The sequence below is a fragment of the Etheostoma cragini genome, chromosome 15 (assembly GCF_013103735.1).
Source record: "Etheostoma cragini isolate CJK2018 chromosome 15, CSU_Ecrag_1.0, whole genome shotgun sequence".
NCBI lineage: Eukaryota > Metazoa > Chordata > Actinopteri > Perciformes > Percidae > Etheostoma > Etheostoma cragini.
Genome location: NC_048421.1, coordinates 6,120,940 through 6,143,558, shown reverse-complemented (window position 1 = coordinate 6,143,558; position 22,619 = coordinate 6,120,940). Strand labels below are relative to the sequence as shown.

At 39.5% G+C, this 22,619-nt stretch overlaps 3 protein-coding genes across 4 annotated transcripts in view; all 3 read left to right on the top strand.

Annotated features, from left to right (window-relative positions):
• The first annotated feature begins 588 nt into the window (after positions 1–588).
• nudt9 (nudix (nucleoside diphosphate linked moiety X)-type motif 9) lies at positions 589–3,968 on the top strand. 2 transcript variants are annotated; one of them, XM_034893334.1, is made up of 8 exons: positions 589–780; positions 1,330–1,617; positions 1,804–1,893; positions 2,234–2,320; positions 2,593–2,704; positions 2,903–3,049; positions 3,165–3,249; positions 3,484–3,968. In XM_034893334.1, exons 1-8 carry the CDS (start codon positions 671–673, stop codon positions 3,627–3,629), a joined length of 1,065 nt encoding a protein of 354 aa, XP_034749225.1. In that variant the 5' UTR covers positions 589–670; the 3' UTR covers positions 3,630–3,968. The 2 variants fall into 2 exon arrangements, with proteins under 2 accessions (XP_034749225.1, XP_034749226.1); XM_034893335.1 differs by having other exon boundaries at positions 623–780; positions 1,366–1,617.
• Positions 3,969–6,338: 2,370 nt separating this feature from the next.
• On the top strand, positions 6,339–13,238 carry si:ch211-11k18.4. Its single transcript, XM_034893322.1, has 12 exons — positions 6,339–6,616; positions 7,616–7,727; positions 8,053–8,146; positions 8,423–8,477; positions 8,971–9,111; positions 10,174–10,334; positions 10,769–10,867; positions 11,024–11,169; positions 11,616–11,787; positions 11,889–12,001; positions 12,297–12,381; positions 12,477–13,238. Exons 1-12 carry the CDS (start codon positions 6,499–6,501, stop codon positions 12,534–12,536), a joined length of 1,356 nt encoding a protein of 451 aa, XP_034749213.1. The 5' UTR covers positions 6,339–6,498; the 3' UTR covers positions 12,537–13,238.
• Positions 13,239–14,890: 1,652 nt separating this feature from the next.
• Positions 14,891–22,619, top strand: part of rabep2 (rabaptin, RAB GTPase binding effector protein 2) — an 8,126-nt gene continuing 397 nt past the window's right edge. Inside the window, exons 1-11 of the mRNA XM_034893324.1 lie at positions 14,891–15,153; positions 17,061–17,216; positions 17,832–17,914; positions 18,007–18,387; positions 18,595–18,690; positions 18,888–18,986; positions 19,836–19,949; positions 20,765–20,843; positions 20,958–20,969; positions 21,760–21,914; positions 22,368–22,553. Of these exons, the coding sequence (XP_034749215.1) occupies positions 15,129–15,153; positions 17,061–17,216; positions 17,832–17,914; positions 18,007–18,387; positions 18,595–18,690; positions 18,888–18,986; positions 19,836–19,949; positions 20,765–20,843; positions 20,958–20,969; positions 21,760–21,914; positions 22,368–22,508 (1,341 nt within the window). The 5' untranslated portion in view covers positions 14,891–15,128 and the 3' untranslated portion in view covers positions 22,509–22,553. The remainder of the gene's footprint in view (positions 15,154–17,060; positions 17,217–17,831; positions 17,915–18,006; positions 18,388–18,594; positions 18,691–18,887; positions 18,987–19,835; positions 19,950–20,764; positions 20,844–20,957; positions 20,970–21,759; positions 21,915–22,367; positions 22,554–22,619) is intronic.

Genomic DNA, 22,619 nt, shown 5'->3' with positions numbered 1-22,619 from the left:
TCCATGGTTGTGACAGTCAAGGACGTAGACTTTATGATCAAATGGTCATTATATCGATTATTTTTTGTCCTTAATACACACCTGTATACGACCCAATAACATAATGTTAGATCTGTTGTTTACATGTACACGGACTTAACTGTTTCCACGAATAACATTATACAAAAACAGGAAACAATTATAGTTGACAGTAAATGATAATGTAGCTGTGCAACCTTACATTTCAGACATTTTCATGTATGAGAAACCCATTATTATAATTGTGAACTTTCACCCAAAATGCCTGTGCATCATTAGAATTAAAGCGTAATAGATACTGAGATAGGTATTTGTCAAAGGTATTTGCTATCATTTGGTAGTTTGCATTTAACCTTTTACAAATTGTTTACATTGTGAAATCACACAGTGTCCTTTATTTTTCATATTGTGGAAGTGCCTTTCTTGACGTAATAGTCTGTAATAATAGATGTAACATATATGGTATACATTTTAATCAATTTAGTTATTTATTGCAACACATATAAATTAACCAAAAGAATACTTGATTCTAATCACCATGGAAACGAGCGCGACTGCTGTGCTGTAACCGCACCCATTCGCAGACGTCATCGCGTCGGGCGGTGCACTTCCTGGTTACTTTGCTGCATGTTGTAGTTGTTGTTACTGATTGATGTCTCGAGGAATGGTACATTTCCTCCGGCGGCGGGATTGGATCGGCCGGATTCATTTAGCGCTTACTCTTTTCGGACTCCCATGCACAGTCTGCACCCCTGGAGTTAGGTATGGATAGTAACATACCTATAAAGATTAACGTTAACTTGAAGCTGTGACTATTTGACATTTTAGGACAGTTTCGGCTTTAAGTTTAATCAAAAATAACGTTAGACAGTATGTGCTGCAGCTAGCTACTTCTGTCAAATTCATTGATCACTGCCAGGCAATATGATTGAATATTACAGAAGATATAACCATTGTAGCTATCTGTTTTATATCGATATATGTGATTAACGTTGCTTACGTGCAAGAGTTTAGTCAAGCTTTATTTCCATTTAATACCATATTAATATTAATTTTTTATGTAAAACCAAATTGAAGAAATCAGAGCTAAACTAGCCCATTATATCTTTAGACATAAGATTTGTATGGCAGTATAATAGTAACTCTCTCCTGGGTTATTATCATGATTCCTCTGCTATGTGTTGGGATTCTTCCTGATTCCTCCTGTCATTGGGCACGGAGGGAATGGGGTGGGGTGGTGCTGCAGCGAATGTAGAGTGAGGCGTAGCCTACTTAACCAGATTTCCACGTCTCATATTTCTCCCCCTGCAGGTCAGCCATCTCCTGCTCATCTTATCACCCTTTCAGGACCAGTCAAACCATCAGACCCATCAGTACCAGTTGCTGTAACCTTTACACAACTAGTGTCAAGACAATGCCATCCTCAGCAGCTCCTCATGTTAAGTCCAGATGCCCCGGGTACCCAGGATCCAACATCCAGCGCTTTCTTGTGCCTGATGACAAGGTGGACTGGAGTCAGAACTGGCCTCAGTATAATCCAGTCAGCTACACCCACCCTTCAGTAGTAAATAAGCCAGCATGGGCGGATCCTGATATTGAGTGAGCAACACATATGTCATTTAAAGTTCATCAGGTTAGATAAACAAAGACCTGTAGTGCATGTTGAATGAATTGCAGATGTAGTTATTTTCTTGGCTGCTGTGAGACATTCTGATTGTTGTAGTTGCTCTTTGTTTTCAAAGGTCAGATGAAGTTTGCATGCTATGAACTTTGCTTGTTTTGCAGCTCTTTTTCTCCAAAGTTCAACACTGTGGATGGTGCTGTGGATAGGACAAGCTTTGACGGCAGCTACAAAATAGAAGAGGGAAAGCCACTGTAAGTTATCAAATACCACAAAATATTTCTTCATAAACTCTCAGTTGAATTGGTTTTGCTCAAAAAAAGCAGTTAGTTCACATCTACATTCAGTGATTTCCAAGCCTTGACGGATAGAAAGTCACAGTAACAACACGGTTTATACCAGTTTATCTATTTCGGGTGGCAAACACTTATCCTAATGTTACTCTCACATATAGCAATAGCTAAAGTATTCAATTGGAAGTTCTACAATGCTTCTCTCAATCTTCTGTCTGTTATATAAAACAGTTTTCTATTTTGTATAATATACTTATCAGTTTATGAATATACTAGCAAATTTTGCTTTTTATCCATGTAGAAATCCTCATGGACGCACAGGGGTGACTGGTAGAGGTTTGCTGGGACGGTGGGGACCCAATCACGCAGCTGATCCCATTGTCACCAGGTAACTTTTTCTTTACTTTACACATGAATGAAGATACTTGCCATGACATCCATCATTCCTTACTCAGTTTAGCTACGTAAAGATTGATTTAAACGGGGAAAAGTCAGAGAAAAACTAATAATTAAGTTTCTTCCAAAACATGATATCACCGTACCAGAACAGTTATCTGTCATGTCAAAAAGATGGAGTTGCTACACTACCAAAGGAAAAGGAAACGTTTTGCAGCTTTTCATAAATGTCTAACCACCTGATGTGTTGTCAATGTTTGGCAGATGGAAATTAGATGCCAAAGGAGAAAAGATATTTCACTCAGTCTCCAAGCTGCCGATCCTGCAATTTGTGTCCATCAAGAGGAAAGACTGCGGGGAGTGGGCCATTCCCGGGGTTGGTGGCTTCTACGTTTCTTTTTTAAGCTTTATTGATAGGTGTGTCTACTATGATGTGCTCTCAGCTATTCAAAAAGGCTCAGGCGCAAGAAAAACAAATCAACGCCAAGACATGGATGGGTTTGAGTGGTTTTGGGTATGTAAGATGTCATGATCTTGTGACTTGTTTATTTGCGTGCATGTGTTTGTTTTGTAGGGCATGGTAGATCCAGGGGAGCAGGTCTCTCTCACGCTGCAGCGGGAGTTCTCAGAAGAAGCATTGAACACGCTGGCCATTCCACCATCAGAGATAGAAAAAATCAGTGAACGCATCAACGACCTCTTCAAATCGACAGGGTTTCAGGTCCGCAATTGACACACTCACTTGATTACTGCCAACAAGACAAGAAAACAACAACCATTCAACAAAGGCTTCTATGAGGAAAACTATAATATGTATTTTCTTTATTTTTATTTAGGTCTATAAAGGCTATGTGGATGATCCTAGAAACACTGACAATGCTTGGATGGAAACGATTGCTGTCAACTTTCATGATGACTCAGGTATCAATGAGCAGGAAGAATGTTCTTTGTTTTTCCTTTTCAGTTGTCACTTTAAAAAAAAGAAAAAAAAAAGTTTGAACTTCAGAAATCCGGTATTACTTTTGAGCTGTAACTGCTCCAGAAATTTGCAAACAATTTTTTCGAAACTTGTTATAGTTCTTGAGACATGTTTCTCTCTGGGTGCAACAAACTGTGTTTCTGTAGGGCAATGACATATCTTTATGGTTACCGTAGGCAACAGTGTGAGCGAGCTGCCGCTCCAAGCTGGCGATGACGCAGGACAAGTCCAGTGGGTTGACGTTGACTCGTCCTTCCTGCTCTATGCGAGTCATTCCCATTTCCTGGAGCTGGTTTCCAAAGAGAGAAAAGCTCACTGGTAACCACGGGCGACCGACTCTACTTGGTCATGACAATGAAGGAAAAATTAAGATCCTCGTTGCTCTCTGTGTGCTATGGTTGCATGACAACTAACCTTATGCTAATCTAAACTAATTTAAACATAATTATTATTATTATTTAATACTGAGAACCTAATATGCCCCCATGTATATGCCCATTTTACAATGTACAGCAACATTATGAATGTGCTTTTAGAATAATATATCAGAGTGTATGAATTGAATGAAACTTGCAAGTTTAAAGCTTTGCTGTAGTCTGTTTAGACATGGCTCTGTCCCTGTTAGAGCTGCTGTTCAACTTTTGTCACAGAAAAGAAGAGAGAAAAAAGAGAGGAAATGTACATTTTCATAAAAAAAAAAAATTCAACTCACCGCTTGAAGAAGAAGCTCAACATAAATGCAAGATGCTGCTGATACACCACTTTATATCTATTGGCACTAATTATGCAAATGTATTCAACATTAACAAGGATCACATTAACCCAGCGTGATCAACTAAGAACGACACACAATGAGCTGCTGAACATAACAAATACTACATTAATTTAAGTGTGATAAGGGGAGCACTCAAAACTAAAACGTGTAGACTGACTTTGATCTTTGGATGTGAAAAGAATATAAAGACGTACGGGAGCTCCCCGCACAGCCCAGCAGTGCACTGAAGCCAAACACAGACAGGCCAAAGCTAAAGGGATAAACATGTTTATCAAGTGGTAACAGATGGTGGAAGCAAAGGCCATTTTACACTGAGCAGCCTGCCTTTTCCCAAATGCTCACATCAGTATGTGTCGTCTCACTGCTGGGCGTACTTTGTGCTGAAGCAGGGATGGAGAAGTACACATTAAATGGCGTGATACAAACACTAACACATGGACACTTTTGTCATCAAAAGGCTGCCAACAACAGACAACCACATCTTTGCAACAAACAAGTTTGTCTTTAATTAACACACTTATTTAAATGTGATATGAATATTCTACGAGGGAACCACTGACACAATACCTTTATTAAATTAGGTCCACATAGTTTTAGGAGGTGCCACAAATCCTACAGTATGAGCCTTTTTAATTGTTGTCATCTGCACCTGCGTGACATGATATTGAACTGTATTAAGGTACGATACCAGTAGCTGTGCGGGGGATAGTCTGTTTTTCAAATCTAACTACAAGCATAGTCATAAACATGGTCACACCTATGCAGATGCACTCTCAGCTCTGATAGAGACTCCGTACACCCAGGCCACTTACCAGCTCCACTGAAGCATGAATGAATTTACAGCCGGAGCACTTTTAGCATTCGCGGTTGCAGGAAGGGAGTAGATTTTCCATCCAGATTTATTATTTATTGTTATTCAAATTGTCAGCCTGCCAGTCACAAAATCCTTTAACGTTTGCCTACAAAAGTTTGGATTTTGGTGTTTGGTTAGTTGTGTTTCTGTAAGTAACATGAGAGTGCGATCTAGACCTGCTCTTTTATGAAAAGCGCTGTGAGATAACTGTTTGGCACTATATAAATAGAATTGAATTGAATTAGTTTAAGACAAAAATGTATAAATGGTGTTGTGAGTGATCAAATGATGTACATTTTAATTAGTGTCATTATAATGACCAATGTTATACACAAGGCTTTGCTGACTGGATTGTATATGCTATCATGTGAAAATGTATCCAGGGGTGTCTACTTACTAAAATTGCCTGATCTTGTACTTTTGTATTTATTTGACTCACTTAAAACTGTAAATCAGTAAGAATTCTTCTAAAACTTCATGGGCAAATAAAAACTATTGAAAAATAATGAAAGCATTATTTTTTGTTTGTCTTAAACTTTTATGTGCTGTCTGAGCTGTGTGCAATGGCTCTTTTCACCAGCTGGATGCAAGACCGAACACTATAGGCACTCTCAATCATTTATAAGTGTTATGTTTTACTGAGTGACCCGCAGGGATACTCTCCTCACTCAGACAGCAGCAAGCTATACTACCTTATTATTGCAGTTAAATATGCTATAGGGACAACTCAGTAAGACAGGCAAAATGGTGCAAAATAGTAATCTTTTTGTTTAATTCCTTGTATACAAGTTGTTATTATTATTCCATCTATTATAAACCACCTCAAATGAGAGAAGTTAAATGATCAATAAGGCCACGTTGTGGATTAAGCGTGCAGCAGGAGTTATACAAACCATCTCTCTGTTTCTTTTTAAAAACTGTAAAAGTGATTAAACCTAACGCCTCCCACAATCGTTGCTCAATTGACACAAAAATTGCTACACTGAAGCTCGGACAGTTCTCCACAAAACAATCTACACAAATTTTTGAGTTGTTTCCTTGCTTCTAGCTGAACAAATCTCCAATGTTAACACAAATAAACGACTTTTTTATCTCATGGTAAAAAAAAAACTGTGGTAAATTTCCTAATTTTATCACAAAAATTGAATTTTTGGCAAATTTCGAATTCTACCTCCATTGAGGTCTAAACTTTTGCATGAATAGAGTGTATCACTTATGGAGCAATCAATCAATCTTTTGCCTTTTGTTTGTTTGTAAGCTGTCTATTTATATAAAACATGTCTAAAATGTACTCATAGCTATAATTTTCCCTACTTATGGCTGTTATAGGGCAGGTAAAGTACATGCGTAAATGTATGACGCTTCCTTAATTAAAGGAACTACATTACCCAAAATCCTGGGCGACAAAAGACGCTGTCTAGCTGACAACGTGGCTGTACGTCTCAACCTCAACCAACCCCGTGTTTCAGCGGACCGGGGCGATTCAAACAAGGCAAACCGGCCGGCTTTGTTAGTAGCTAGCTAGTTAAGAGAGTCGTTGAGGATCATTAGCACAGTCTAAAAATGTCCGGGAAAATCAAGAGCCGAAGTGCTGCAAACGCAGACGCGATAACCGGCGGTGTGTCCTGCGATGAGCGCATCTTGCGGGATTGTCATCAATTGTACACGGATCCCGATAGTGGTGAGTTGTCCAGTGTGTTACTGGACTCATTTCCACACTGGAAATCAGTCCAACATTTACCTATTTGATAATAAAGTTAAGCTATCAGGTTGTTAGCTGACCGGGGATTAGCTAGCTAACTGAGGAACTGAGTAAGTGAGAAGTTAGTCCTGATACAGGGCGCTAGCTAGCTAGCTGTTAGGATGTTGTGATGTGGCTGACGTTGCACAGCTAGCTAGCGTTAATGCTAGTTTTATTAATGCTGGTCAGCTGCCAATTAATTGCGGATGAATCAGCTACACAGTCACAACGTTTTGCAATATATGCTAACAGTGCATTGAGTTTTGGTATATAGTTGGTGTCAGTTTAAAGGTCCCATGACATGTTGCTCTTTGGATGCTTTTATATAGACCTTAGTGGTCCCCTAATACCATATCTGAAGTATCTTTAACTAAATTAAGGTTTGGTGCAGAATTACTGCCACAAGAGCCAGTCCCTCAATGAGCTTTCCTTAGTATGTGCCATTTCTGAGTCTGTAGCTTTTGAGGGGGAGAGAGGGGGGCAAGGTGGAGGCTGGGGGGGTGTGTCTGGGCGGGCAAAGCAGAGAAAGTGGAGGTAACCTTGCCCCTTATGACCTACCATAGGCAGGCCTGGGGAACTTAACGTTAAAACACCTCAAAAATGAAATTTTTATGCCATGGGATCTTTTAAAGGGACAGTCCGGCCAGGGTCGTCGCCAGGAAAGTTGGGTCCCCAAAAAATGAATTAAGTTACTATGAAAACATTTTAGGTGCAATATGTGCTTTTATTACATTTGGGCAAAAAATTGCTCCTACTTAGTGTTTGTGTCCTTTCTCCAGCTCCTACTTGCTCAAGTAGTAGTGTTGCTCTTGACTGTCTGACCTGAGAGTTCCTCAGGTGCAACCACAGCGCCATGATGGCTCCAGTTTAACTTGATAGAAACATCCTTGATTTTTTTTTTTTTTTTTTACAAAAAAAGTTGCATCATGTTTTTTCCAGGGTTGATCTCTGTCGCCGAATCTGTCAGTGTGAAGTTGCTGCCTCCCAGAAAGAAAATTACTGTGATGCTGATGGGCAACCACTCTGCTGGAAAAAGCTCCTTCATCAATTGGTAAATATATTTTACAAAAGTATGTCCTAATGTTCTTTACAGAGAACAAGTCTGTCCACCCAAGATCAAACTACTTATTACTTAGCAAAAAAAGTGATGTCTTATATAAAATTCACTGAAACAAGGAAATATAAAGTGCATGCAACATTTTTTTTCCGCTTAATAATATAGTTTTAATTGATTTAGTTTAGACAGTGGTCAAAACTGACTTGGAAACGAATAGTCCTCCTCCTCCAACAGTGTATCACTGAAGCGTCACTAAATTGTTTGTGACCCATTCCTTTTTGTTATACTTAACTGTTTTATTTTTTATTTTTATCCACAGGTATGTTGAAGAGCACATTCAGCGCACTGGAGTGGCTATTGAGACCCAAGGCTTTAACTTTGTTACAAGTGGGCGCAAGAGAGAATCTCTAACAGTAAGTGCAACAGTACAAAAATGATAAGGTGCCATTTATAGCAAAAATATAGTACGTTTTAATCTGGTCCAGGAATAAGTAACAATATGAATTTCAAATTGTAATTCCTCATGTCGCTATAGTGAGTAGTTTAATTATTGTTTAAATCCTTCCTCATGATAATGACTCATTACATTGACTTGAAATAGTTCCTTTCTAGTGTTCTGGGTTCTTCTGGAGATCCTGATACCTGGTTCCCAAACTATCACCGACTAATCTGATTCTGTTTTTCTTTAGGGAAATGCCACCCTTCATCTATATCCACACTTCAAGCCTCTGCAAGAGTTCAAGGGTGAGATTTCAGATCAAATCAGTCCATCCCTGTTCTATTCTAAAGACTGTCTTCCCCCCCCCCCAGACTGCCAGCACACTGATCCATTCCCAAATTCCCAGCCTTTTGATGGAGAGATTTGCTGTTTTGTTTTTTGTTCATTTGACAGTGACTTGGATGTTGCAAAATAAATCAGTGTGTCAGCACCCTCACACCTCTGGTCCTTTTGAAAACACTGATAAAGCCATGAGCCCTACAACTGCTAAGAGAAAACACATGATAAAACACATGTTTAATGAGTTGTTACTCAGATAAGCATTCAGGTTATTGTGCTGAAACTCTGTTTAAGCCAAATGTAAGAATTTAATTCAAGTGCAACAGCTATGTGGCTTCTGCAAGATGTCTTATTTTACTGTTGAAGGATGAGTATCGAACATAATTGTTTCAAGTATTAACATCTGCTATCCTACCAGTTTTCACCCACATTTTCTGATGTTCTTAAATTGATTTCTAGGTGTTTCAGAGTACTTGAGCACAGAGATCTGCACGTCAAGACAGAAACGGTTCAGCCTGGTGACCTTTGTGGATTCACCAGGTTTGGTAGATGGTGATATGAAGTATCCCTTCGATGTGGACGAGGTTATCATGTGGCTGGGTGAGTTGCTACTTGTCTTTGTCTTGTCTGTTGTTGAACTCTGGTTATCACGGGTCCCCAAAAGCTTTTGTTCAAGGTCCAATGTGTAAGAATTTCTACCATCTAACGTTGAGGTCATATATCGCAATCAACTCTCCCGCGCCATGCAGTTCCAAGTATGCATTACAGCTACGGTAGCCTTCACGCTTCAATAAGCCGGTCTTTTGCTCTTTTCTATATGCTTTTTCTTAGCAAAGAAGAAGACTCCTGTTCTTGAAATTAGGATTTTGAATATATGTGGTCCTACTTGTTTCCTTCTTCATGCTAGCAGGGACGGAAAGCGACAATACCCATTAGCAGATAAGCAGCACCTGTGAGTTTATCTTGTCACAGCAAAAACGCAAAAGGCGGAGCAGTATATCCTGTATGTCCCTCACTGGCTAATGTATTTCAAGATGGCACATAAAGTGGAAAATGTCAAGCCAATAGGAATATGTGGAATTAAGTGGTGGTGGTAAATATTTATGAAAAAGGACAAGTTTGTGAACGGGCAACACCGATTTTGATAACTAACAACTAAACACGTTACCCACTCGACCTTTTAAAGCTGGTGTTGTGACACGGAGTTATTTTAAATGGTATTGTATAAATAATATGAGATAAGTGGAGCAACTTTTGTTGATTCTGTGATTCCTCCAATGTGACATACTGGCCTCAAAAAGTCCCAGGCCATGGTTACTAGTGAGCTTTTTCCAGGTTAACAGATTCTTATACCACTTCCTTTGTGCGCTTACTTTGATTTTTGAATGTTGAACTTTGAGTTGTGATGAAACTGTGACAGGATACAAACGTTTTTTTTAAAAGAGAAGCAAATAAAACAATTGAAGACCGTAACAAAATTCGAAAGAAGAAAAGTTCTTTGAATAATACTAATAATAAGAATAATACTATTATGTATGCTTAATGTTTGCTCATACTTTCATTACTATGATTTTTATTTAAAAATAATATATTGATAACAGGGGGTTGAATCTGTTTATATAGTAAAAATAATAAAATAATCCTTTCCACTGTCACTCTCAGGTGATCTCTGTGACCTGATTCTGGTCTTTTTCGACCCAATGGGTCAGGCTCTGTGCAAGCGCACCCTAAACATCGTGGAGAACCTGAATGAGAAACACGGGGATCGACTGCGTTTTTTCCTAAGCAAGGCTGACGAGGCCGGGGGGGAGTCGGACAGACAGGTATGAACAGCAGCCGCTCGGGTTTTAAAAGCTTGAACTTTGAAGAAAAATACATAGCCCACTCTCCTCATGGGAACGGCTTTATAGAAGTTGAAAAATGCCTTTCCACATGTATAACAATTTTAAAAACATAAACTGACGTTGTCATGCTGAAGCCTCTCCAGGAGGAACTAAAACTTAAAGTAGAACAAGTCCTCTTTGTGGTCCCCCCCCCAGCGTTTTCCACCTTTTTTATGGGTAGTTTAGAGCTGCTGCTGAGTGTCTTTACCAGTGCAGGTTTTACGATGTATGCACGAATACAGAATACAGAAGTGGACATTCACGTTCATAAAATAAAGTATTTTTTAACGGAATTACTAGACGTTGTCTATGTATACTCCAAAGGAGTACTCTGTCCCTCTGACTTTTGTCTTTTTTGTGACTGGCTGTCTCAGAGAGTAATGATGCAGATTGTCCAGGAGCTCTGCAAGCGACCGGGACTCAACAAATGCGGTTTTGACATGCCCACCATCTACATTCCCAATCCAAATAAGGTAAGGGTTGCATCATTTAGCTCTAGGCGACTGTACACTTTCTAGGCTCCTGTCTCTGCTCCCTCCATTCCAGTTAGTGTAAAGATGATAAATATGAAACCTAGTATATAATGTTTCTGACTGGTGCACATTGTAATTTGTTGTTTTTGGTTTCAGCCAAGTCGCTGTGTAAACCAGATTGAGGAGGTGTGTCGCGCCATCGAGAAAACCATTAACCAAACCGTCCAGAATACACTCAACTCCCTGGAGAGGGACTGTGAGCTCATCAGCGAGGCCATCACTGATACGCTGAGTAACGACAGGTAACTCACAGACACCCTTAGTGCTACAGAATACCATACCGTTTCACTCCTTTCACAATGGCTTTATTTATCGATGCAGTAGTAAAAAATCAAGTACACAGTATTTAACTAGACTCTAGAGCAATGTGTGCAGGAGCTAGATGAGATTACTTTCTTTGCATTTTTACAGTTTCATTGATTCCCATTTATCCCGACTGTAAGCCTAGTGCTGTGCAGATGTTCCAGATCAGTGGTCTTAAGGAAAAACTCAGGAGCAGCACAAACGATATTCATATAAGTGACGAATGTTTGGGAGACATTTATAACTTACACAAAAGAATTGATTGAAATCTCAGTTGAGGACAAATTAGGATTACACAGTACAGTGTGAGTGCCGTTCCAGCTAGCCGGGCGGGGGTTGTCCGTTATGCCCTCAGGAAGATAACCCTGACCCTCTGCTCTCACAGGGAGACCAGTGTTAGGAACCGGCGGGCGCGCTGTAAGAGCTGCTTTCTGACTCTGCTGGGCTTCACCATCCCTCTGGCTCTCATGGCACTACTGGTGCTGGGCCTTTTGTCCAAGGAGCTGCTGGAGGTGGCTCTGGGCCGCGATGGCACAGAGACACTCTCACTCTACCTGGTGAGCGTTCAAGGGTGTCCACCATTGTACTGTTGTGTTGTAGTCCTTGTCCACATGTAAAACCGTCAAGTTGGATTTTTAGCTGCTCCTGTAACCTACAGGCTCCCGCAGTGAAAATGTTTGACACCCTCTCCATGGAGCAGCAGCTTTACGGCTGTGGCGGAATGGTCCTTCTCTCCTTCCTCCTACTCATCATCTCACGCTTCTCCTTCAGGTAGGAGAAAAATATCCTCGATCCATCAGAGCATTCAGTCTGGTGATGCTAAATCTGCTGCTTTACTGTTACTGTAAAGTCACCATTTTCATTTATTGTAATGTTTTACTTTATGTAAAAAAAAAAACTTGCTCCTAATTTTACCCCCTTCATGGAATCAAGAAGATCATCTGTTAAGAAGTGGCATGCAATTTGGACTCAGGCTGGATTTGCAGCACTGCCCTTGAGCAACTTTCACATTTTTTCAGCTTGTATTTTAATAACACGTCATCAAATTCCCTTTAATCCTTTGCAGGACTCAACCAACGCTGTCAGGCAAACAGAAAAGGCAACTGCAGGAGAAGCTGGAGTACGTTCAGGAGGTGGTCAAGACCAAAAAGGTATTGTGTGTGTGTGTGTGTGTGTAACTCTGAAATGATATCTGCAATAGAAAGGCAGTATAGGAGTGCTTTAACTGTCTTTTCTTTCCCTTTAGAAAAAGCTGTATGAAGAATACCTTCGCCAGAGTGTCAGCGAACAGGACATGGACTTGTAAAGCAAGACCGATGTACGCAATGATTCAGCATTCCTGCAATGCCGACACTGGACCGGATGAAATAAAACCTTTGCCAAGGTTTAACACCAGCCGGCATGTCACTCTTACCAATTAATGTTGTTGATGTGTGCGGATGTCAAGTATAAGCACATGGTACACACCTAGAAGCCTATCCAAGATCTGGTGCTTTGGATACTGTAAAGCCTCTTTACTTAGTAAAACCACACTACTTGCAGATAATTAGTGTTTAAAAATGAGCCTTTGTTACTGATCACATTTGTTGTGAGCATTTGTACACATGTATTTTGTGCCTCTGCTTCAGTCAAAGGAATGCAGGCCTCTACCACTTTAAGATGTGTAAACTATTTATAATATTCCTTTATCAGATAAATTGTAGTTTGGTTCAAATTGCATATAGCACTGGTACACATGAGTTGCTTTGTATAGAACTTTCACCAGTATTTTATACAGGACTTTGGCTGCTTGGTGTCAAGAAGTTATTCTTTTGGTATTAATCCACTTCAAATCATGACTGTCTATGTTAGCTAATATGTAGAATATTCAATAATCTGCAAAATTTTGTTATTTAAGTAAATATCCAGCAATTAATCATGTCACAATTTTACTTGTGACAAAATCTAATTTTTGTATTTCCCTGTGCTACATTGTGACCATGTTTTGATTACAAATGACTTAAATAAAGAAAAACAGTGTTCAATATAGGCGGTTAAGAGGCTCTTAAGATTGAGTTCAGATGTTGAGATTTTTGGAACAAGAAATTGAACAAATCTTGTGCATTTGCTTTCTACTTCGAAATTCCCTGACTCTTGGGTTGGATTACCATTTCTCAGGCACAGGCCTGAAGATCTTTAAAGGTCCCATGACATGGTGGTCTTTGGATGCTTTTATATAGACCTTAGTGGTCCCCTAATTCCAGATCAGCCCATCTGAGGTTTCATTTTCTCAAAGGCAGAGCAGGATACCCAGGGCTCGGTTTATACCCATCTCCATTTCTAGCCACTGGGGAACCATAGGCAGGCTGGGGGAACTCATATTGATGTTTAAAAAATAAAATGGGACCATTGGGCCATGGGACCTTTTCTAATACAGTCTCTAAAGCAAATGTCTGCTTCTGGTGGACTGGTGTCTTGATGAAAGGAAGAGTGCCCCATTTTAGAATATACTTTATTTTTTTTATTTCCATCAGTTGGAGGTCAAGAGGTATACATTACATGTAAAGGGTCCATACACACGTATTCCTATTGTTCTTCTCCACTTGTATACTCTTCACACAGGTCACACTCTGACCTGCAGATGGATACAGCAGAGGCAGGATGCATCCCGCTCTAGATATCAGATGTCTAGATAAAGCAATGAAAATCAAAGAGAGGAATGTAAGAGTTGGGGCCAGATGGTAAAGTCGGATCATTTCTACGAATAGACCCACAGCATGCAGATGTGAGGAATCTGCAGTAACCATAGTTTAATAACTTTTATAACAGATATTTCAGATCTTTTCTAGTTCTTTCATTGAAAAGCAAACACAGGAAACTATAAACCTTGTGTAGTCATGCCTTTGCCAAGCAAAGGAAACAGGTGCAAAATAAGCTGCTAATATAATACAGTTTCAAGGTTAATAATGAGCTAGTTTTTCAACACCTTTACAAATTATTTGACTTGTGAAAATATAATTAATAATATATTTTATTTTTTAAATATATATATTTTCTTTTATCAATAAATTCCCTCTTTATTTTAAAAGGATTTTCAGACAGGTAACATTCACAGGGTAATTTTTACAGTGTTGAGGGCAGTCATAACATACTATTCGGAATTAATGTGGTAACATAATATAAAATAACTTTCTAATGGCAACATGTGTTTAGGTGACTCGGCACTCAAATTAACAGCTGTTCTTCTCCAATATAAGTATTCCTCCACTATAGGGTATCCTTATTTAGTGCTAATGATAATTGAAAAATGTAATTATCATTATTATACACTAGCTTTGTGTTTTTTTTTTAAATTCTGCTACATATTTCTATATATAGAAATCTTGATATACAGTATACATATCTATATGTATACTGCATATGTTATAGTTTTGACTGGTGCAGCTTACAGTTGCCGTCAAGACATTATTGGAGCGATATTTTTTTCAATCATTAAAGTATCTCAATGCCCTATCTGCTAATATTAACTTACTTTAATAAATAAATAATGTTACATGGTGTCATTTATGTGATGGACAGCCAGGAATGGGGTCGGTTCAGTGACCTCCAGTGGTCACCATACGTGGACATGACTAGCTAGATACTTAATGTCCAGGGTGTGGCAGTTACAAAAAGCAAACGTGTGGCCATTTTCTTTGGTATTTATTCAGCATTTAAAAAAAAAAGATGAACTAAAAGTCAAACGCAAACAGAGAAAGGCATTTGAACAGGAAGGATGTTGACGTGATTTCCGTAGGCTTAGACCGGGGAAAGTTGTTTCCTGAAGTTGACACTGCGTCGATAATTTTCACAGCAAAGCTCGAGTGCTTGTGCATAATGACTTTTGATAGACGTCAGGTGAACTCTGTCTGACGAAAAGATGAGCTCCAAGACTGAAGACACAGGTAACGTTAATACAAACTGCAACATTTAAACTTTAATCTGATTTACTTCTAACGAGATTGCTTGTGAGGTGATACTGACCTCTTTGCAGTTTGAATTTAAGTAAACATTGGCGTTAACGCTTTGCCTGTCTTCACTGGCAGTGAAACCTGTTGAATGTGAAGCAGCTCTGGTCAGTTAACCGGTACACGGCCAGTCTATGTACACGGCCTATTAGCATCGCTGCTAACCACAGAAATGAACGGCCGCTGCTAGCAGCTAGCTAACGTTAACACTTGTATCTAAGCTGAGTCCTGTTGTAGTAGCAGACTAACGTTAGCAACTTTAGGTCCTTTGCCTTGCTATGTTTACCACATAGTCAAAGCAAGCAGGTGTTGCTGTAAAGTTGTCCAACATAAGATGACCCTCAGCTCTGTTTCAGCAACAATAGTCAAAGGAAGATAAATATTTACTGTGTCATGACAATGCTTTAAGGTTATTTAAGTATTTTGTCTTCATCAAATGTTTGAGTCTGGCTTGTGGCAAACAGAGTTTTTTTATTTTTATTTTTTTCCTGCATATTGGAGTTTATTAAGATCAGAAGAAAAGACAAAGTAAATAAACATTTATAGTTATAATTACTATTTTTACACTTACAGCAATAGAGTGGTCTGAGTAGTCTGCGATTGAGTCAAATTTAATATCACAAATTGATTCATAAGATCACACTTGTCACTTCAGCCTGCTAAAATGTTCATGTACAGTATGGTTTCTGTCTCACATCACTTACTGTCTTACAAACTGGTCACAGGCAAACAAAACAACACTAACATCATTAGAGTCGCTTTACAAACAGACATACAAAATTCTGGATAAAGAAGTATGAAGATATCACCATTGTGCCATTTTATAAAAGCATAAGCTTTTAAGTTGGGATAATGTCATCAAGTATTCCAACCTCTGTCTGTTATACACAATCATCCATGGTCCGTCATCTCCTCCACTCAGTCAGTTTGTAAACATCAGGAGCATCACACAGAGAGCAACACAAGGGTCGGCCCGAGGAGACTGTGTTGTTCCTCTGCAAAAAAAGTGCATTTAGTCAGATTTCCTTTTCAGTCCCAGCAGCACGGGAGTGGAACTCTGTCCCTCAGAACAACAGTGAACTCTCCACATACACTCTGTTAAAAAAAAAAAAAACATCAAAAAAAAATTGGTTCATACCACATCAGACATGTCAGCATTATAAGAATATGCATCGTCCCTCAACCCAACCGTGCGTCCACTTGTGTCTCTGCTGTGTCAATGTGTAGTGTAACCTTTTTTATTTGGATTGTTCACTGTAATCTTCTTATTGTTGTTTTTTAGGTAGACAATTTTAACAGATGAAAAATAGCTTTTTGGCTAATTTTGGTGCATTTACAGCAATCTTAATCAATGTACACTGTCCCTTTCAAATAAATTAATACATTATATTAGAGTCCATGGGACTTTGCCTTTAATGTATTTAGCAATTTACTCATTTGATTCACAGTTCATTCTCCTTATTGATCTCCCAGTGTACTAACCAATATAATTACTTAGTCATATGTTCCCTGGCTTACACTCAAACAAAGGATGTTGTGGGGTCATTCATGGGCATTCAAAACACACATACTTACACACACTAAGACATGACTGGACGCTCTTTGTATTTAAAGGATATGTATGAATCTTTCAGACAGCTCTGTCTATCTACTCTGTACACACCTAACAAGGATGACATAAACATGCTTCGTAGCTTTACAAAACTGGTTTTGTCTGATTGCTAGTAGTGCACATTCCTTTTGGTTGTGTTTCCCATATTTGTGTGATTCCATCCCTTCTGATGCAAACACTCTCAAAACATCGTTATGAAGGCAAAACGCAGCAACCTGTTAATGATTTTCAGTGGCGAGGCTGCAGGCCCAGCTAGCTGAGTGCCAAGCTCAGGCCGAGCACTGGCAGGGCGTGGCGACAATCTGTGAGCTGAGCAAACAGGAGGAACTGACAGAGCTGCAAAAACAATGTGATCAAGAGATCCAGTCCCTGCAAGAGGCTCTCAGAGGTGTGTCTGGCTGTGCCTTCATGTGTACATGTGTGTGTAATAAGCAGGGTGTGTTTGGGACAGTCCTGGTATGCACATCATCTAATGAAGTATTTTTTGTGTGGTATTTTTGCAAGGAGAAATAAATCACAGCCTGAATAATTTGGATGTTTTCATAATTCATGATAAAAACCTGTCAAATTAAAATATTGGTACTATTTGTTAAGGGAACTAAACAGCTTAATGTTTTTTGATTTTGATTTTTGATTCCTGATTGTTTGTAATTGAGACCAAATGACTTAAAAAATATTAATTACCCTGTTGACTTTCAATCAATAGTATTAATCAAACATTTAATACAAAGCTCAGAATGAGCCAACTAAAATGTTGGCATGTATTCAATAACCTAAAAGGTCAGGGCCAAAGAAACAGTTACTATACATCTAGGGTAAGTTATGTTCCATTTTAAAACAATGAAAGTTGAACTTTAAAGTCGTGCCTATAAAACTTAATGTAATCTCAAATGTAGACACCTTTTGAAGTATTTTGAGCTGTATTTGGGAACTATTGAGGCATACAGGATATCGTTCATCAGACTGGAGGATTACATATCTTTTGATTCTGTTGTGTTCACAGAGACAGCAGCGCAGTATGAGGCCAGGATATCTGTCCTTCAGTCTCAATCTGTGGAGTGGAGAAGAGCCGGTGGACACAATATGGTCTTTATTTAATTTTGTTGTTGCCGCCCCCTCCAAATTGTTTCCAAATGTTCTAGACTTAATCCCATTATTTGTGTTTTTCTACTCATAAGGTCAGTGGAAGGAAAGGCCGGATGGATGCGGAAGTCGCCAGCAATGAACCCCCAACGGCGATCACCAGCAGCCTGACCGAGGCCGAAGCCACGGGGTCAACGGACAGGAGGCACAACCAATCAGCAGAGCTTGAGGCAGGGGTGGTGGAGGGAGAAGGGACACCGCCTACAACAGAAGCGTATTTTTCACTGCGGCACTGCGACTCGGCCTCGTTGTCCTCTTTCTCCTTAGACACGCCCTCTCTACCCAGAAAACTCCACGCTCAGGAAGACACTGACTCTCTGGTGTCCACAGGAACTTTAGTGCCTGAAGCCATCTACCTGCCGCCGGCCGGACACCGGCTGGTCACGCACGGCGACTGGGATGCACTGAATTCTCAGGTACCAATTAAAACTATGATATCAAAGGTTGGGATTGTTTCCCTTTTTAGAAAAAAAAGAACATTCATACCATTGTATAGCAATAGATAAAAACAGCCTTACAATCGCTGCAATTTTAATTAATTGCGGCAAGTTTTGAATCTGACCCAAAGCTTCCCCGTAGACAAATGACTTTGCGCTGTAATGAATGTGTGGAATGTTGGGCAGGTGTCAGAGTTGCGAGTGGAGGTGAGTCGGCTGCAGGCTGAGAAGGAAGAGCTGGAGAGAGAACTGGACACACAGACCAACAAAACACACAAACAGGTGAGCAGCACTGCTCAGAGTGTGACTACACAGTTATGAGGGTATGGAGAGTGAGCCACTGGATATGATGTGTACAGTCTTAAACACATGTTCATTTGTGACTGTCTGTGTGTCTGTGTGTCTGTGTGTCTGTGTCTGTGTCTGTGTCTGTGTCTGTGTCTGTGTGTGTGTGTGTGTGTGTGTGTGTGTGTGTCCAGGTATCAATGCTCCAGTGTCAGGTCCACACTTCAGAGGCCCTCCTGCAGGATTTGCAGAAACATTTTAGCCAATCACAGAATGCTGTCCAGAGTCGGCTGGTGAGTGATATGATGTTGATCCTACAGAGTGTGTGTCAAAGACGGTCATTTTCCTAAATGGAAGAATTCAACATTTTGGGAAACACACTTATTTGCTTTCCTGACCAGATTTAAAATCAATACCACGTACATGTACTGTATGTACAGCAATTGTTAAGCCACAGCTAGTTGGCTTCGTTGAGTAGAAAAAGGGGGAAACGGCTAGCCTGGCTCTGTCCAAAGGTAACAAAATCGACCTACCAGCCATAAAAAAGGAAGTTTACAAACAATAATTTATCGTTTTAGAGGTTTTGATTTTACGTTTCTGTTAGGGCTAGGACAGATTACAAAAAAAGATATACGACTTATTAATTAGTGATCTTTAGAAGTATTTGCCTTTGGAGGCCGCCAGGTTAGCTTTTTCACCTTTTCCAGTGTTTATGTTGAGCTAAGCTAATCGGCTGCAGGCTCTAGCCACATATTTACCATACAGACATAGGCCTGCACATTTAATCGTAATAAAATTGCTCAATTCAGTCTGTTCAAGATTTAAATCTATCATAGATTCTTTGAATATACTTTGTTTTAAATGACTTTGATTCTCATTTAATTTTACGAGCCGACCACATCACAAACGCTTCTACTTTCTTCTGTGAGTTTTAAACATAGACTGTATAAAATGGGTCTTTAACTTTCAAATGTCTTTTATTGGTAGTGTCAACAATCAATTGTCTTGATTTAAAATGTCAAGAACAGCAAAGAAGGGATGGCTCTTAAATGGTATTTTTTGCCATTAATGTGTAGCCCAAGTGAATTGCGCACACGTTATTCACTAAGCGTATGTGTTAAAATCTGCGTTTGTGTGTCCAGGCAGAGTTATCCTTTTCCCAGAGGAAGGTGTGCAGTGAGTTGTCCAGACTGAAAGGAGAGGAGGTTGTTGATGAGGGACCAGAGTCTAGCTCATCCTTTCCAGCAACACTGCAGGTACAATTACTGTTCAAGGTTTTTATTTACAGTATATCTGCTTCACAAGTGCTAGTTAGTGAAAACTAACTTAGAAATAATGTATTTGACATTATTCACATCTAGTGAGTTAATGAGTGACATTTATTTGCAAAGCATTCTAAAGGGAACAGAAACCTGTTTAAAGTTTGTTTATGTGACTTCCCTTTAGTTAGTTGCTGCTTTTCTTCATTTCAGATAGTTGTTGGGAGGAGTCTGGAAGTGGTTTAGTTGTTGGTAGTTTAAAATCTTTAAATTCCAATAATTTGAATAGTAGCAGAATAGTTGCAGTACAAGTGAACAGATAGTGTTCATGCAAATGGTAACGATATGGCCATATTGCTCCGTAGCTATACACTTTAAAAGAAAAAGGATAACCTCAAAAATAAATAACAATGTTGTGCATCGTCATGTTTCCTGTATTGAATATCATTGCCAAAAACAACACTATACCTTTTAACAGCGAGGACTAATATCCTGTCTCCTTCGTATAGCCTCCAGTTGGGGCTGTGCTGGACACTGCCCTCTGGGCATCGGGTCATCTGGCTCCATTTCTACATTTATGGCACCGTGTTTTCCTGTGCGATGTTGTGCAGAATACCACAGGCTAAAACAATGTTGAGGACTTTTTCCGGCGTGTATAGTAGGGTCCCCCCCGCTGATGCAAGACAGAGCCATCTGCACTTAATCAATCTGATAGAGCGTTTCCACTGTGGCCCGTGTGTGTATGTGTGCACTGTTGTACTGGCGCATAGAGGTCTTGGTGACTGTTTTTACTTTCGACCCCTAACCTACAGGGGGCACACTGTGAGGAGCGCCTTCGCATTGAGATTGTCAACCTGAGGGAGCATCTGGACACCCGGACAGAGGAGAACGGTCTGTGGATTATATTAATAATATTTAGGGGAGGTTTGCAACACTGACTGTCTTGGCACTAAACCATGTTTTATTCTTCCTTTCTTCCTGCCTTCTCTTAACTACTGTCATCAGAGGTTTTAGAAGGTGAGTGAACATCTCATGCTTTATTGTTAGTCTGGTAAGCCAATGATTTGGTCTTGTGATCGCTGTAGGGTTCCATTTCATTCAGAGTCATTTCACCTTTAACCTTGGTGAGTACTAGGGGTGGGGAAAAATAATTGATTCTTAGATGCATTGCAATATTCTGTAAAACAATTCTATTCTCGAATCTGATAAGTTAATAATTAATTAATTATTATTATTTTTTTTTTAATGTGTTTATTTTTATTTAAAAGTTCTCCAGACATGTACAAATCAGAAGACAGAGTGACTGAAAGATGATTGGATAATAGACAACAAGTTAGAGTTTAGGCATGTGTGCAGAAAAAAAACAGAAAAAATGTGTGTATATAAATAAAAAAGATGACATGGAAGATCACTGTGAGAGAAGGTGACTTTCACAAGCATGTTTAAGGCGTAAGCATGGAATTACTACAAAATAAAAACCTCTGTAGATAAAACATGTCATTAAAACTTGTGTGTGACAAATACTGCATATGTTAAAGTCTAACAAACTCAGATTTGATATGCATATTGTTTTAAATCCCGCATGGAAATGTACATGAAAAAATTGTTGCATCGATAATCTGTTTAGAATCAAATCGTTGGCCTCTGAATCCGAATCGAATTGTGAGGTGCCCAGAGATTCCCACCCCTAGTGAGTACAGTGTTATCAGAACCAATAGAAAGGATGGTCAAACCAAGAAAATGAGAATGTAATGTAATAAATTATAATTGTCCCTTGATTATAATCAGACTTTTTTTGTGTGCGCAGTGCAGCTCTCCAGTCTGAAGAGCGAGGCAGAGAGGATCCAGGCTCAGAAGGACCAGTTGCAGGCTGAACTGCTGGCCTGTCGCACCGAACTGGAAGCCCTGCGGGTGGCACTGTCTCATGTGCAGAGCACCAACAAGACCCTCAGTAGTGAAAAAGTAAATCCAGCCTGCTTTTAGCACTATACTGATTCTTACTGCCGATGCTTGCGCAGTTAACTGCTGTTTCTTTGAAGTCTGTAGTGCTGTTTATTAGTAATGGTGTGGAATCATGTCTGTAGTGCGTTGCTCTCATTCTCAGATAATGCTAATCCTGATTATTTAAAACATGATAATCATATTATTATTAATCACATTTCCCATTTCAAACATTTTCTTTTGGTCTTTCTCAGCGGATTGCAACTTAATAATTCCATTATTATTGGCCTCAGTTAAGGAAAATTATTTAAGAAATGCACATGTACACCTCATATTTTACTTCCTTGTTAAGCAAAAAAATATTGTTTTTAGTCCCTTGAGTGTAACTTTTGTTAATATTACCACTAGGAGTGGCCAAAGTAATACATTTTTAAATCCAACACTTAAATTGACGGTTTTCTCTGTGGCTGTCAGGCGGCCCTGCATCAAAAGTGTCTGGAGCTGCGTAGCCAAGTGATCAGTCTGCGTTCCCAGGTCGACACCAGTCAGACTGTCCAGAGAGACTTTGTCCAGCTCTCCCAGTCACTGCAGGTAAGAAGCAATGGACAGTTATAGCAGTTAACTTGATTGGAGCTGTGATGGTTTAAAGAAAACAAATCCAGAGGGAAAGAAATTGGTGAAACATTTTCTTGCATTTGCAGAAAACTGAAACAATATGTGTATATA

Excerpts from the sequence above, each read along its gene's own strand:
- nudt9 (XM_034893334.1), top strand. The coding sequence starts at position 671 with ATGTCTCGAGGAATGGTACATTTCCTCCGGCGGCGGGATTGGATCGGC. Across the intron at positions 1,618-1,803 it reads TGGGCGGATCCTGATATTGA|CTCTTTTTCTCCAAAGTTCA; the intron begins GTGAGCAACACA and ends CTTGTTTTGCAG. Across the intron at positions 3,250-3,483 it reads CAACTTTCATGATGACTCAG|GCAACAGTGTGAGCGAGCTG; the intron begins GTATCAATGAGC and ends TGGTTACCGTAG.
- si:ch211-11k18.4 (XM_034893322.1), top strand. The coding sequence starts at position 6,499 with ATGTCCGGGAAAATCAAGAGCCGAAGTGCTGCAAACGCAGACGCGATA. Across the intron at positions 10,868-11,023 it reads ACATTCCCAATCCAAATAAG|CCAAGTCGCTGTGTAAACCA; the intron begins GTAAGGGTTGCA and ends TTTTGGTTTCAG. Across the intron at positions 12,002-12,296 it reads ATCTCACGCTTCTCCTTCAG|GACTCAACCAACGCTGTCAG; the intron begins GTAGGAGAAAAA and ends AATCCTTTGCAG.